This window comes from Mastacembelus armatus, chromosome 6, assembly GCF_900324485.2.
Source record: "Mastacembelus armatus chromosome 6, fMasArm1.2, whole genome shotgun sequence".
NCBI classification, from domain to species: domain Eukaryota; kingdom Metazoa; phylum Chordata; class Actinopteri; order Synbranchiformes; family Mastacembelidae; genus Mastacembelus; species Mastacembelus armatus.
Window position 1 is genome coordinate 6,446,640 of NC_046638.1, and position 16,980 is coordinate 6,463,619.

General features: G+C 39.2%; 1 protein-coding gene across 1 annotated transcript in view; it reads left to right on the plus strand.

Annotated features, from left to right (window-relative positions):
* The first annotated feature begins 12,008 nt into the window (after positions 1–12,008).
* The window catches only part of nell2a (neural EGFL like 2a), a 74,057-nt gene continuing 69,085 nt past the window's right edge, over positions 12,009–16,980 (plus strand). Inside the window, exons 1-2 of the mRNA XM_026311137.1 lie at positions 12,009–12,072; positions 13,959–14,087. Coding sequence (XP_026166922.1) covers positions 12,009–12,072; positions 13,959–14,087 — 193 coding nt within the window. The remainder of the gene's footprint in view (positions 12,073–13,958; positions 14,088–16,980) is intronic.

The following is a 16,980-nucleotide window of genomic DNA, read 5'->3' on the forward strand; positions in this document are numbered from 1 at the left end:
AAAAAAAAAAAAATGGAGTTTTGAATCTTTCATCCAGTGTAGTCACATAAGCAAAAGAGACTTGTATGACTCCACACTTAAAACTTACAAGAATTAAGACAAAAGCAATGATGATTTTGAGAAGGGGAGTTTGTTGTATTGGGTGTTGAGAATTTTCAAAAAAATGGATATAAGAACAGAGCTGGAATCAAACACCCTTTGCTTCCCCCAGTAGCGCAATATCTCATCTCTGCTCTGACAGCACACAGTAATAGAATGCACTCAAAACTGTACATAGTTAAATGTAAATTGGTTGTAGATTTTATTTTCTATAAGGATATTGCTGTATTTATGACATCTTTTTGTGTATATGTGGAAAAAGATGACAATTAAATATTTGCCCTGTGAAATGTTTAGTAAAATTATTGTCTTATATAGCTTTTTATTCCTTCAGTTCTTTGGTGAACACACAATGAAATTATTTGTCCATCAAAGATCAAAGTAGGCCTTTTACATGTTGTCCTCCTTACCCCTTGCTTATTTCACCACAAGGTGGCACACTATTAGAGAACAAGAACAGTGTATTTTGCAGCATACTGCATGTTACAGTATGGGGGGGGAAAAAAAACAAAAAAAAACAGATGTGTGTTCATGGCAGTGGGGGTTTTTATACTACTCTGCATTCCATAATGTGGAAAGTGCTTCTAGAAAGAAATCAGACGGTTTGGAATGAGTGATGGCTGTATTCACAGTAGATGGCCTCAAGTATTGATCTTATAATGTAGTGCTAATGAGAAGATAAATCACCCACTTTACATAGGAATGGGCTTCTTTTCATTGCCAGGCTTGGCAGTTCTAGTTAGGGTTGTTGAACAATTGGCTTATTCATTACTTTCTCGTGATACTGTTCGTTTTGTATGTTGATCTTTCTTGTAGTTTAACAATATTCAAATCACTAAAGAATTCAGTGTATATTTTAGTTTCCCCAATGGCTGCTATGTGTCTCTGTCTGACTTTGTTTACAGTTGAATGGTAATGACTAGCAGTAAAAGTCATAGCAGTGTTATTTCATACGAAACAATAAAAATGTTTGTGTACTGCTAAACCATGACAGATGTGTCATGGCTGTCATAAGGCTGTGTTATTTCAGCCTAAGACTGGATGTGAACAGTTGGACTTTTTTTTATTCCGAAAACTCATACTTAATTTTAAATTGATCCATTGCTAATCACTTCTGTGTTGTACCATTTCTGCTTGGGTTAGTTGGTTTGCTCTGGGCAGAGCAGATAAGTAACCAAAGGACGTGCCATGCAAAGAGAACATTGCTTTTTTTGTCCTCTGAAGCAGCTGTCACATTTGTTTTTTTTTGGTAACATTGTTCCTCAAGATGAGCTATGAAAGAGATCTATTACCTGGTACTGTACCACAAGAAAGAAATTGTTAAGAAGGTAAGTAGGTACATACACAGTATTATTTTAAAGTATTGATATTTTTGTGAACTTTTTTAAAATTTCCTGTTTTACTTTGCTGTGTTTTTACAGGGTTTGCACTGATGCTGTTTGTGCATACGGACAGGCTGGATATTGATGATCTGAATTTGTGAGTTTTTTTTTTTTTTGATTATTTATCATCATCAATCACCCCTCATTCACTATTCATCGATCATCAATCACCCTTGTTTGAGTTGGCTATTTTTCAAGCCCTAATGCTCTTGTGTGTTATATGTGCTTGGCTCTTTCTTACTTTCCCAGCAATGTCCGAAGTGAATTCCCAAAGACTGGGAAGTGTGTTCATGTTAATATTACATTTGGTCATGGTTGTATACAAATGTTCCTGTGGCTGCTGCTGGCTTGGGGCACAACTCTATAGGTGCATGTTTCAGCATGAGATAGAAGACTTCATCCACTACAGCTGCAGTATGAGGTAATTTATTTTGTTTGCTGAGAGAAGGTATAAAAGAGATGCACAGGTAATTTTCACAGTGTTTATGGTATGCTTTTACAAACAAGTCTAAACTGATCTCAGTATCCTGAAATTCCCCACCCTTCCTTGACTGCAGCTTTAACAGTTAATATTGTTCTTATTTTGTGTTTGTGTCCTTTGTACCATGTTTCATGTGTAGTTACTATAGAGGGTTGTGTGTGTGCCATTATCCTTTTTATTCTTGTGAGCACTGAAACCAACATCCTTTTTTTCTTCATCTTGTTAAATGGTAGCACAAACCTATAGAAATGTCAATTCCTTTATAGGACAGATTCACTTAACATTGTAAAAATAGTAAATGGTGAAATCAGGATTGAGTGAAAAACTTTATTTACAGCTGCTCTATGCATTCAAGATCACAAAAGATATATACACAATAAACTAAGTGAAATTTGATTTTAAAAAGATTTGAATTATGAACAGAGTATTAGTGTAAAGCTTAATGAAACACAAAATATAATGGAATCTAAATACAATAAATTGACTATTTTGTGCCTTTAACTGATTGCAGTTACAATCAAAGAAACTTTCCTGGAAAGACTTGTCAGAGTAATAACCATGAAATTGCTTACTGAAGTCAGTGAAATGCAATAAGGTGATTGACTAAGCAGTTAAACCTAATTACATTTAGGATGTAACAAAACGGTTACATACATGGAAGAAAAGTTAATATTGTCAGTGTTAGTTTTCCATCCACATATTTTTAAACACCCTCCCATTACTGTAACTTTCTTGAGGCTTGTGTGGAAGTGAGAAAGTCCCCGGCATATTACAGCCCATCATGTCTCCCAGTCACTCTTCTGTGGCGTTGATCTCTCTGTTTTTGCATCAGTGTAATTCTGTGAGGGCTCTTCTTCATCCTGAGCAAGACTTCGGGCCATGAGCTCATTCATTGGTGAGCGAGTACTATGAACCTCTTTCTCCTTACAGTTTCGCCACTTCATTCGGCGGTTCTGGAACCAGATCTTCACCTAAAGCATCAGGAGAGTAGAGAGGCCTTTTAGCTCAATTTGTATAACCCATCCATTCTTAGCCATGGTACTGGCATAGTTCTAGGCATAGCAGTGTCTGCGACTGCTTTGATCTACTGCTATTATATTTGTATAAGATGTTTATAAAATATTTGGTTTTAAAATGCCTGCTTTACAAATTCCTAATTGCTTCTCTAATATCCTAGGGTTCACCATTGTGGTTTTGAGTAGAATGCCTTATCAACTATTGGATGAATTGTCATTGGTACATTTACATCCCTGTCAGGATCAAAATCATAATTTTGGTGAGCCTGATTGTCCATAGTGTGCCATTATTAGGTCAAAATTAGAATTTGCCAATGATATTTATGACCAAATGCCCAATTTTCAGCCATTATTATTCTAGGTTTGATGAAGTGGGGTTTTGTGTTACATTTTTATGCACCCCTTGTTAGCTTTGAACTATAAAATCAAATATGGTGGCTATGTAACTCATACCTCCATTGTCTTTTAATCAGAGAATAAATAGGCAGAGGTTTAGGTAATCTATCCTCGATTACCTGCGACTCTTTGAGACTGAGATCAGCTGCCAGTTTGTTCCGGTCTGTTTTGCTGATGTACTTCTGTCTCCGAAAGGTTCTCTCCAACTCTTTCCGTTGTTCTTCTGAGAACACAGCCCTCCGAAGGATTCCTCTGCGTGATTTAGGACTTATATCTGTAGACCACATTCGAATATTTGCTCCTTCTGAAAAATAATGGGGAAAAATGAAAATATGTCATTGTTAGTGTGTTGATTCAAGCTAGAATGCCAACATCTTTATCTTTATTTGTTCTTTAATTTCAGTTTGTTTCTCTCCATCAGAATCTGTTTTATTGTATTTTGGACATACAAGAAATTTGACTCCATTACAGTGGTTCTCATTGTGCTTGTCTTAAGTCAACAAATATAGCCTCACACAAATCAAAAATATGTGCAGATCATCACAGTCCCAAAATAGTGTAGATTTGTATGAAAGAACAGGTACAAACTCAGGTACAGCTTAATGCAAGCAGTAGAGTTAGTTATTTCTCCACGGTGTATTCATCATTTTGATAATTTTAACTCATAGTACAAATCCTGATGTGTCCACTATCAGTATTTACATTTTACCAACCATTTCCTCCCTTTTCTAACCAAAATAGTGTGAGATTTTGTCACACTCACTTCATCGCTCACTTTCAATTTTTTGTTTGTCCAATTTAACCAACTGTGGGTGACTAAAGAGAAAAGAAACCAATTTTAACTAACAAAAAAGAAAATTGGTGACCTGTGTGGAGCAATCCCTATGCTGCTTCACTCACAGGTGCACACACAGCAAAAGTCAAGTGGAACAATTTATCCGATCCATTTAATCTGTACGACAAATCTGCACATAGACCACCTCTAGGAAGCACATAACAGGTTTGGACATGCTTCTCACTTCTCTATTGGGACTCAATGGGATTCATTTAAATAGCTGATTACCAGGTCATTCCTGGGCAACGTGTGTGTCTACCGTAGTTGGCCAACTATAGAGCTCTGTGGGAAACCAACAATAGAGCTGTTCAGTTGAATTGCCATTACTCGATGGTTCAGTGGCCCAACACTAAATCTTTTCTCTTGCAGGTATGAAGCCAGTTTGTATGTGAAGATGAGTTCGAATAAGTCTATAAAAGTCACTTTCATTGAATGCTTTATGTCCTAGTCAAGAGGTCTCCAATGGGCAGGAATGAGAGTTGAAGGACAGGAGAAAGGAGGGGGGCTGGTGAACCTAGCTCTTTAGCCAAACAATGGCTGGGGGATGTTCCTGGTTCAGCCCTTTTCTGCAGAGAAATGGACAAGTTTTTGTGCTTGGTGGAGTTCATTTCTGCAGTGAAAAATTGCAGTGAGGTCGCGTGTGGATGGCGGCGTGAATGTGCCAATTGGTCACGGCCAGACTTGGCATTGTTGTGTTGCTGGGCACTGTGGGAAAGTGTCAACCTATTAAGAGTACTCTATGGACCTGTGGGGTGAGGGCTTACTGATTTGTGCTATTTTCCACATCTCTTGACAGGCATCATAGGATGAAGCAACTAATAACTTCCAGTTGCATTGTGACATGGCCAATATAAGATAGATGCTAGTTGTACTACTGCTAGAGTAGTAGTGGTAGTGGTACTGTACACCAGTGTTAAATTATATGTATTGAAACATTTTAGACAAAATTAATTGAAAAATTAAAAATTTCAGATGTGATCCTGTGCTATATTTTTGAAATTTCATGGAGCTTGAAAATTAAATTGAAAACTGCTGTGTTTCACAATCAAACATTTGAATGTGCTAAGGGAGTGCTAAGCTTTGAAACAGTTGCCTTACTCAGCAGTAACAATCCACACCTGGTAATTATAATCTTAATATGACAGAAGACAAGATGTTTATTAGCTCTGCGTATTTGCGCTGGTAAAGTGTGCATTTGCAAGTACAAAATAGGGGGCCCCAGGGACTCTTAAAGCGTTGCAACCCACCCCTCTTCCCCGTCCTAAACAGCCGTGAATGGTTATGAATAGAGCTGTGCAGAGTTGAGCGGAGAATTAGCTCTTTGGCATTGCATCACTAATTAGCTGTGGAGCGCATGGGAGACCCTGCTGCTAATGCTTAGAGAGTAGCTGAGGCATTGCTGATGAGGCATAAAACACTCACTGGAGAAGACAGGAGGGGGGCTGGACCCACCACAGCATGCCAGCAGATACGGCGGGCTATTGAGGAAAACACTGCTCAGCACACCTGCAAAGATAGATCGGATAGTCAGATAGGCTTATGTAATGGGTGTGATGTTTGATTGTCAAGGGGACTACACCTGCATCACTTTGTTTTTCAGGACATTCTGAGTCCCACCTTTTATCATTTGAAGAGTTGTTTACCTTAAAGCTACTTTTACAGTGGTGCTTAGAGTAATATTCATGCTGAACTGTTTTTACTTTTATAAATACATTTTAATATTATCATTTAAACTCTCCAGAGATAAATTAATGTATTAATGCAGTTTGACAATAAATTTCATAGATAATTATTGGACAATAATAATGAAGTTACATTTAGAGGGTTTAGATATTTCTAAATTCTAATTGAAAAAGTTTGATTTTCTTTGCTTAACATTAGCCAGGTAGTTAGTAGATTGCAACTATTTATTTCTGATCAAGGTTTCAATAATTATATCTGTTTAAAGATAAACACTTTTTTGTTTTTACTGATTTTTATTTTGATATTTAAAATAAAATTTTGATCAATCATAAAACACTTTCCAACATACTGTATAAACTATTCACAAATTGTTCAGAGTAAAATCTGGAAACTCCATTGTCAAGTATTAGGCTGTTAATTCCAATGTAAATATAACTGTAATCCAAAGTAATTGCTTAATAACCTATTAAATCCTATAGGGACCCGATACAGGGTAGAGTCAATATCATATATAACTGCCTGGAAAAGGTCATAAAATTCAGTTGTGTTTTTATTGTTTCCCCCTAATCTTTCTAAAAGACAAGAAAACACTACCAAAACAACACTCAGTGTATTTTGTCTTTTTAGATGAACCTTTAAGCAACTTAGGGCTTAATAAGATATGTTACTTTATGTAACTTACAAAAAAAATTAGTTTGTTGCTCTGTTGGTGACACGTTAACTCTGCACCTAAGTTAAACTTAAGATCTATAAATAATTTTCAAAATGTTTGAAACATGACGATTTAAACAATATTTTTTTATATAGCTGTTTTGAAAGTAGGAAAAAATAATAAGATATTTCTAGGAGGAAAACAAAAACATATATTTTACTGTGTCTTTAAATGTATATTTCTGTCTTTGCACATTTAAAAAACCCTGAGATATTCCAAATATATTTTGTTTAAAAAAATGTTGCTTACATTAAAAGATATTAAAAGGAGTCTACCTGAGTGTGGTAATAGTGATCCTCCCAAGTTTTTCACTTGCTGTGGACTCTGGGCCCGGCTTTGGTATGCTCCATGTTCAGGGTCCCAAGTTGCTCTTGGACGTTCACATGAAGCTCGTCTCAGGTGTCCACCTGCTGTTTCTGAACAGGCTGAAGCTGTTTGTGTCTGTAGCAGATTCTCAATAAGAAAACTCTTGCCTGAACTCCCGAAGCCCGGTAAAGCAGGCGAGCCAGCCATATTTCTCCTAGTGCAGCTCTGAACTGAGACCATCCTGTTCACACACTGACCCAAACACTTGAGTTCTCTCTTCAGTAGTCACAGCTCAGTGACACTAAATTCTCCTTTAATCCCTTCTTGAGTGACCAGGCCAACTTCATTAAACTCTGAAGAAAACAAAAGTTCTCTGGTCTTCCTCTTTTGGGCCTGCACTTTGCTACAGGGCTGTGTCGTGATTGGCTGAGAGGCTCTAATGTGCTTCTCAATTCAGATAAGGTTGGGGTCCTTTCTGAAGTGGCAGAAGGTGGGTCTGGCTCATTCATTATGTCAACTAGCCTATTAAATGATAGACATAAGAGACAATGAACTCCTGGCCAAAGTTTAACATGCGCCAAACAGTCTTAGTAGTAAATAGTTTTCTCTTTTCTTCAGCCTCCCTCAGAGCTTCAGTGTGTGTGATACAAACCCCTCAGCGGTTCATTTGCAATGTGCTTTTTTTCTTTTTCATTTTAGAAACATAGTTCCATATAATAGTCTTTTGCTACTATTTTAAAATCTTTAAAATAAAATGTGGAACTGGAAAATTATTAAAATGAAATGTTTCTCTGGCAGCTACAGACTTAAGGGCTCACCCTTTTGTCTGAATTTTTAAAAAAAATAGTATTATTGTATATTTATTATTTGTTAATTTTGGTAACCTTTGGTCTGTTTTGCTTGTGAAACTTTTAATCTGTGTTTACAAAAAATTGCTTGGATGCAGATTTACTGTAGATCTGTTTTGAGTGATCGAAGTGGCTCCACAGTCAACCAGCTGAACCACTGAAATGTTTTAGTGCCAATCTTTAGTGCAGTGAGCTCATGTGGCTGCATATATGAGAACTGTAACTGTAAAATAAAAACTGTCATGCATGTGGTAATGTTTTGGTACAAACATGTCCAAAAAGAGGCTTGTGTAACCTTTCACACTGCAACTAATGATCCTCAACATCATAATAGAAAGTCCAACAAGAGGGGCAGCAGACCTGGAGTTTAGGCACAGTAAACAGGCATATCCACACTGGGTGTGGGGGGTGGCTGCAGTCTGCGCGTGTAGATACCTCATGCTGAGCATGGAAATTGGCCCAGACAGCTCAGCCTATTGTGCTTTGGCCAGGAAGCCAAAGGTTGCTTGTAATCAAATTTGAGGTTTTATTCCTCAGACTGGTGGAGAAGGCATAGCACTCTGTCACATGATGAGTGTTAGCAAGTCTGTGTGCACTATCTACTTTTGTGTAGTGTGTTAACAGGCTCCAAGTAGACCAGGGGCTGCGATAGCCCCCTGAGGCTTTTTGTTTGGTGCAGCCATTTTGTTTATATTACTGAGGAAAAAAAAAGGAGGGAATCCTAGAGTGCTACTAATAACTGCATTTATCATTTGCAGTGAGCATGACTGAAATGCTTTATGTGATGCACTGAGGGTGTTTAGTTTATTCATACGGTCACACTCACCTTGAACTACCATTTGAGCAGTTTTAAAGTAGAACTAAGCAACATCATCTGGACTGGGGACACTCTTCAAAACACTTTGCGCCGGTTAAAGTCATATTTTCCTGTGTTCACTAATATTTTAGATAAAACCGGTCTCACTTTTAACAGGCATGGCTAAGAGCGTATCATCATTAAGATTCACCACTTCGTAATTAGCCAGATTCCAATAGAGCTCTCCAGGAGAGGGAGGTATAATTAGACTATTCTTAAATGGTATGTCTTGGAAACACTCTGAAGCAAGTTCATGTGAATTTATTTGATGTCCATCTCTTTTTAGAAATGGGGGGAAAAACAGGGGTCCCTTCATTCAGAATCCTCACAATAGCCCTGTTGAAAGCTAGCACTCTGCAGCCCGGCTGAGATCCCTTTTCTCTCTTTTTTTTTAACTCCACTAAAGCTCTTAAAAAGATACCGGCCCATTGCACACGCAATTGATATTCCACCACTCGAACTTAATATCGTGAATGGTGGGCCAGACTCTATGAATCAGGAAGACAATGCGCTTAGCTTAGCAGCAAACTGGCACTTTGTGTTCACTGTCTGTGCCCCAGAGGAGGAAGTTTCTAATGTGAGCCTCACAATTGTGTGTCTATAGAGTTCTAATGAGCTTCTGTATGCTGAATGAATGGCTGCAGGCCTTTCACTATGAAGGCCCAATGAGCCAGCTCACTGCACACATTCACAATAGGATCCAGGGGGAATGGGAGTGGCAGTGTGAAGCCATTGCGCGGTGTGGCCGGTCTTTAAAAGATCAGCGTACGAATAACCATGTTTCTATTAAGGGTATATACATATTAAGCTGGTTACAATGAAATGTCATTGTTTTATTTTTGTTTCAGTCCTCTGGTGGCATTTTTTTCTGACTCAAAAATGATGTTCCAGCAAGTCCAAAATGATCTCAGCAGTGGATAAATGTGAAAATGTCACAGGACACAGTGTAGTACTGCATACTGGGAAAATTGATATTTTGCTAAAAATTTTAAAAATAAAGTAACATGCACTTTTGCAGTTGTGGTCTGGTTAAGAAGACGAGTGAAAGTTAAACTCAGCACATTTGCAAAGCGAACTGTAGAAAGAGAGTGGATGGATGTTTGTATATTGTATATGTAGATTTTTTTTCACTTTTAAAATCTGTTTATCAATTTTCTGGTGCAGTGTTCAGTGATCATTATGTTTAAGCTCTTTCCATCACTGTGACATAATAAAAACATCATCCCTTAACTGTCTTGTGGCAACATGTGGCAAATATGTGATAGATGGTCCTACATTCTGCCAGCTCAGAGTGAAGTATTTTACACTCCATGGTATACACTTTGTTCCACTGTTAAATCATTTAAAGTTTGACACGCGGTTGTTGAAGAAATTTTATGTTTGACCATTTTGCTTATGTCTCAGACCATTTACCCTGCGGATGGTCCAAGGGTGACACTGTCTGCCTGAAGGCAGTACTGCTACACTGTCATGCTGTGGCTGCAATTCACTGCCATAAACAGAAGATGGCACTGAGAGACTGAGAATCATTTGTTCTTAAGTGGACCATTGGGGTAGGTGAAATGGTTTTTAATCTATTTTTAATGCTAGGCTTTATTTATTATTGTCTCTTGAAGTCTGTAGTTTTTTTAACCTTTATTTATTTATCAACCACTTATTTTAAGTGCATACATATTAGTGGGGTATGGGAATATGTTCTTTTTTCTTGTTTTTTGTGCTGTTGCAGTTTTTGAATCCTCTTATCAAACTACTAATATAAAATGTCTGAGAATGGAAATGAACATTATCTGCAGCTTTGCAGGTGGATCATTCATGCTTAAAAATGAATCTAAATGTTGCCAATTGGAAAGCTCAGCATCATCTAGTAACATTTTTTTTATATTTAAAACTTGAAAGGTCATAGGGCTAATGAATATTAAACACATTATTGAGAAGACAGATGCAATTAATTGTTAACCCACAAGGTTTTTAATGACTTTTAAATGTCAGCTTTTAAAGATCAGCAAGGTCAATATAATACAGAATTTTGCAACTAATAAATCCCAAGAGAACTTTCTGAAAACGATGGGGTCATTTTTTCTGCTGTTCATTCACATCCTGGCGCAGTTACTGCAAGTGAAGTCATTTTGTCTATAGCATTAGTATGTCCATCATGTGTAGTTTCATGGCCAAAATGAGGAAGTTCCTGAGAGCTTTGTAATGCCTCACCCATCTGGATCTTTTAGATATGAATGTAAGGACTTCCACTGTTCCTCTGTCCTTGCCCTAAGAGATTTGGTGTGTGTGCATGCACAGTGGGAGGAGAGGAGTGTGCTGGTGCTATATGTGTTTATTACTTTTCATTCTTGGCTGGGCACATGCTTTAATGATTCTTATTTTCCTGATGGCACTTTAGGAAATGACAACTTGTGGGCAATACAAAGTAATTACATTTCCTGTGTCTGGACCCAGAAGAAATCTAGTATTATTAATAATGAATAGAGGGTTGGAGGGCCTCACACACAGCAGATGTGACACTGCCATTGCTTTGAGAGCCTGCCTTTGTTTTACTGACAATAACCACCCATTAGCCACACCTTGGACCTGTGAACGAGCTATCTGAATTGTAGAAAGATTAGGGCCTATTTGTCAAAATACATCTGTTTTGCATCTATAGTAATTAAATTAAAGCATGTTTGGCATCATAATGAAAACTGTATTGAAGAGGAGGCAGACTGATACAACAAATATGGTGGTGTTAATCTGGGGTCCTTAGGAAGGAGCTGAGCACCTCACAGAACTGCTCCTATAATCATATCTAGTGGCCTCCACTCGCCATCCTACTTCAACAGATTAGCAGAGCCAACAAAAGACTTCCACTGTGATCCAGGGATTGGCTGGAGTTTGTTGTGGACTACCAGTAGACTGTCTCTGAACAAGCCTCTACAAAAGGCTTCGCTTCATGTCCATCTGCTAGAAGACTTATTAGGATTCAGGGAATCTCTAACTATTTATTACCCTTAAAAATTGTCTCTAGTCTGGCATAGCTTCCAGTGAAACTGTTATGATCCAAAACGGTTATTGGTCCCACGGATGAAGAAGAATCAAGGCAAATAAACAAATATTGAAAGCACAAGCGTCTGTGTTCTATAAAGATGGCATTAACAATGCAAAGCCGCACAGACCACCAGGCACTCCATTTTAATTCATTTTCATACCTCTTGCTGAAAAGCTGAACCTCAGCTTTACTGAAGGACTTCTGTCATAGAAAGAATAAAAGTGTATGCTTAGAAGAGGATCGTAGAACAGTTTATAGTTTTACAGTTTATGGCACTAGTAAACCTAATGATTTGAAATAAATGTTCTCAATTGACCTCTACTCCTTATATGGAAACAGAGAACACAGATGATTAACATGAGTGAGGAAGGCCGCCTGCGTCAGACTGGAACAACTATTCCAGATGAGAGAAATGGGGACGGTGACACCACTTATCAGCTGCTCATAGTGCCATCCTGACACCCAATCCCAGGCAGTTTCACCCCAATTTACAAAGTCTAGACGCCCACAATTACCATATGACCTTGACAACTCTTGTGACCTCATGTAAAGATGTTTAAACGTTTGGGGACTCTCCACCCGTCAGAAGAACAGATGAAGCTTCTTGGATGAGCGTTGGAATGTCAAGATTAAAAAAACAGCAATTCTGGATGCTGGTAATTTTCATGTTATTTACCATTTAACCCTGTGTGTCAGTGAGACGTCATTACAGACCTTAGTATTTTCAAACCTTCAAAGCCCACGTGAGCTGTAGTAAAGTTTTAAAGGGAATATTTTCATTTGATGGAACAGTGTAGTGCACCTACACTGAACGAATATATTTAGTAACATCTACTTAATGGATTGTGTGGTTCTGAAATGCACCACTCAGAAGTGAACACACAAATGCATCAAGGTCTGATGGCGCTACGGTGGAATCTTTCCAGTGAAATAAGACAAGATAAGATCATACGAGATAAGACCAACTTTATTCAGCTCTAAAGGGAAATTAAAAAGAAACTCACATGCAGTCATGATTAATGTTAACTACCCCTGTGGCTTTCTAAACATGACACCATATATAAACATAAGACTCTCTTATACGTAGGACTTTCTGCTTTAAATCGAATAACTTTATGCTCATATTATTAATTTCTTAATTATTGAACTGAATTAACTGAATGTATTGTGGAAACAATAATGCATTTTAGTGCTATTAAATGAAAAAGCAGGTAATTTTACTATTTTAGAAAGTTCTGTTAAGAAGCTGTTTTTGTTGATGTCCAGAGCGAAGCAGTTTAATGGAAAGGACTATTTAGTTTAAAATCAAATAATTATTTATATCTGGGTATTTTTGGTTATTAGCGCAGATTCTGTTTCACCCATAATTCTGCAAGTTGTAGAGTAGCTTCTGGCACAATTCAGGAGAATTTCTAAGAAATATATGGACCCATACCGGGATTGCTGGTTATGGCCTACATTTTCCTTTCTTAGCAGCAGGCGTGGTTGCAATCAATACCAGTAGCCTGTTTTGAATCCATCAAGGGTTTTTTCGACCCAGACCACAAGGGGGCTTCATTGTCCCGCGTTCTCCTGTCCTCTCTCACCGCTTGACAGGTTGTTTTGTGCTCTCCCCCTCTCTCTCTACACACTTCAGCGGCCGCAGCTCTCATTCACGCTGCTGTAGGAGCGTCTGTTGAGCCGGTGAGGCAGCGGCAGCTCGTCCTGTGCATCCTGTCACCCACCTGTACCGCGGATGGTGTCGATGGAGCAGACCTTGCATTACATGGAATAATTTCTACATTGTTACGTATTTTTCCCCCCTTTCTTCCTGGATTTGCTTTTTGCATTATTGGGCATCTAAAGTTGTGATGATGCCTCCACGCAGCATTTGGGATTGGTAATAGCCTTCTGTGTGAGGGTGATAACATCATTCGCATGTGATTGAACAATACTGTCTCTCTGCAGTGGACAAAACATGGACTAATTTTAATAGACATTCACCATGGGATTATTACAGCTTTTTCTGGTTCTCGGCATATTCTGCCCCTCCTCAGGTAGGACACAGGGCTGGCACTGATTGTACAGTAACCATCTCTGCCAACATGCAGCCTGTAAGATGACACATATAATTAAATTAGACTGTTTTGAAATTTGGATTTTTTCCTCCTTTATTATCAAACACAATCATACCTCTTTGACTAATAAGCTTGTACGATGTAGAGTAAAACCTGTCTGTTCCTCTCATACCAAAGGGATCTTAAAGCATTACAAGTGTCCTTGTCTGCTAATGATAATGACAGTAACCTTTTTGTCTTTGCAAATTAGTTGTAGGTTTTGGGGTTGACCCTGCCCTGCGCATCAGTGTGTTTGATGAGCTAACACTTGGAGAAGACTTTGATGGAGTTACTCAGGTCCAGGGCTTTCACAGCGAGTCTAGAGCTTTCCACTTTCAAGGTATAGTAGCACACACTGCATGTTTTTTGTCTGTAGATATAGAAGATAAAATGTGTCCTGATGAGATGGCCTGCATGTGAAACAATCCTGAACAGTTGGCGTGTAATAAAGACTCATAAATGTTGCTGTCCTGAAAATCAAGAGACAGTCAGGGTAACACATGGTGGATTTTCAGTTTTCCTGTATAAGGAGACTGAGTGTGGGGGCCCCCGAGCTGCCACCTGCTTGAACAATAGGCTGTGTTAGGTCCTGGAGAAAAAGTGGGGGGGGAGTGAAGGACCATAGAAAGACTGAGCATAATCAGATTAGTCAGGGACAAAACCCTGTGTGCTCAGAGATGTATGATGAGAGTCTGGAGGGTAAATGAGCTCCCTGCTAGAATGCACCCATTGATAATCTTCTGGAGTGTGTAAGCAGTTTGAACAGTTTTGGTAACTGCATAGGATATCTATGGCATTTAGCAAATGGCACCATGAATAAAGCTGCGGTCGTGATTGACTTTTACATGCATATTTTATGCCAGTGTTATGTCTTTGTCATTTGATGTCAGGCAGTCATTACAATCCAAATGAGACTGTTAACAGCCCCATCACAGGGATGGAGATGTCTGTCATAACCCAGCCAAAAGTATCAAGAGAGGAAATTGCATTTGGCAACCAGATCAGTGGTAAAACCAACAATGTAGCCATAGCCATTCAAATCTTCAGATGGTGGATCTCAACATGGATCTCACAGTATACTAAAGTTACAATGCTGTTTTGCTGGGACAGAGAAACGTCACAGTCATTTGTCGACATTTCTCTTCTTCCCCCCTCCTTGCTGATATCTTCTAATCTTCCTGCGCAGCCGCTGAGACAGCAGCACTTCTGCATGGAGCAGCAACTCCAGCATCTCTGTGAAGGCAGGCCATTTGATGTCCTCTGTGTAGACAACACTCAGAAGTGCTTTATCCAGGCAGGTAGTGGGAGGGTGGGAGAGAGACAACAAGGAAGAGTTGGAGAGAGAGAGAATAAGCGAGACAAAGACACTTAGAGGAAGGAGCTCCCACAGCTTTTGTCACAAAATGAAAAACATAACTGCTCTACAAATGGCACCTCTCTGTCTTTACACACGCTTATTTCTCTGCATTAAGTATATTCAGTTACCCAGGGGGAAGCAGGTGGAATGTTATTTATGGGAGCGCTTGCATCCATCCTTCACTTGGGATGTCTACGTTAGGTCAGTAATGGGGGAGGCTTGGAGAGGCGTACTGGCAAAGCAGGCCTGGGCCACTGCTTGTTTGTGATCATAAATAGACAGGCAGTTGCACACAGAGTATTGTAGAAGTGCAAAGAGAGTGAGGGAGGTAGAAAGAGAGATAGGTAGAGAATGAGAAAGGAAGAAGTAAAGAGAAATGGGGAGCAGAGCTGTCTGCCAGCTGTTTGATAGACTGCGCTGATTCCACATGTATGTATGCTCGGCTGGCTGGGACCAGCCGACAGGCCCACAGTGACATTCCGACGCTCATTAGATAGCAGGCAGAACATATCCATGGCAGTCCCCTTCACTGCCTGCCTGCCTGAAGGGAAGGCTGTTATCTCTGGGTGCTGGGTGGAGGCAGGAGGAGGGGGAAGCTGCTGAAAGAGAAGGAGCAGATGAAGAGCATAATTCACAGTATAAATATATGTATGTGTGAATGTGTGTGGATAAGCAATTGTGGTGTGCACATTGGTGTTCACTATATCTTTGTATTTCTGCCAAAGTATGTTTTTTTTTTTTTTGTATCTTCGAGAGAAAGAAGAGTATTTAGCATACACCTGCTGATGCTTTTGAAGGTAGCTGTCAACGCTACATTGCATGGCATTAGGAGAGGTGGACCTCAGGGACAGGCATAATAAAGGAGAAGAAAAGCCTCCGGGCTACGCTCCTCCCATGTCCTGATGCCAGGTGATGCTCAGCGACAATGCAAAATCATCATCATTAGCACTTCCCCCACACTTTTTAATATCTAGACATCTTCATATCTGTCTCCAAACATACACAGTGGCCACACCCAGAAGCACTCCCTTCCCCCAACACACATACACCCACACTCTCTCCCTCTATGGCTACAAGCATATGGACCAAACTCATTCAAAGTGCAAACACAGTTGCTAGAAGCATCATTTCAGCTGCTGTGCAAGAGTCCCCTCTAATTGTGTCTGTGTGTGTGTCCTGTTTGTCTCAAAACCATGTTCTTGCTCAAGACTTTAAACACAGCCAGTGAGGTGTTTCTGTGTATGTTTTGGTGATTACATCCCAGACTGTGTAACACGATGGAAGAGTCTCATTTAAAATGCAGTGACACTGAAGTGTGTGCATGTGTGAAGGAGGAGGAGAACAGAGGGACTATGTGTGAATGTGAGTTTTCCTACCTTGATATGCATGTAGATAAGTGTTTAAATAGGATTATCAGTCTTTTGTTTTCAGCATAGGGGCTATATCTGCCAGCTACTTCTAACTACAAAACACTGAAGTACTGTGCTATGCTGTGTAAAGTTGTAATGTAGTGCCTGGGAAAGAAAAATTGTCTTTCAACTGTAGCCAGGTTTAAGTCACTGTATAGGCGAGCATTGTCTGTACTGTGCTGACTGGCACTGAGCAGGTTCCGTGTTGTTCTGTAGCTAACCCTAGACTGGAAAGACAAGAAAACCAAATGGGAATTTGCTTACATTAATCAATAAAGTAATTATCACTGACAAAATAGGTTAGTGTAGCTTTCATTCTAAACTTCTGTGGTTTGTTTACTTCACCTGCACCTTGCATCTGTTTTATTGCAGCTTAAACTATGCAGGCAATGTAAACTGCAAATGCATTGCTTATTCGAAAGAAGTTAAATATTACTTAATGCAGAGAGACAGATTCCTAGACTTCC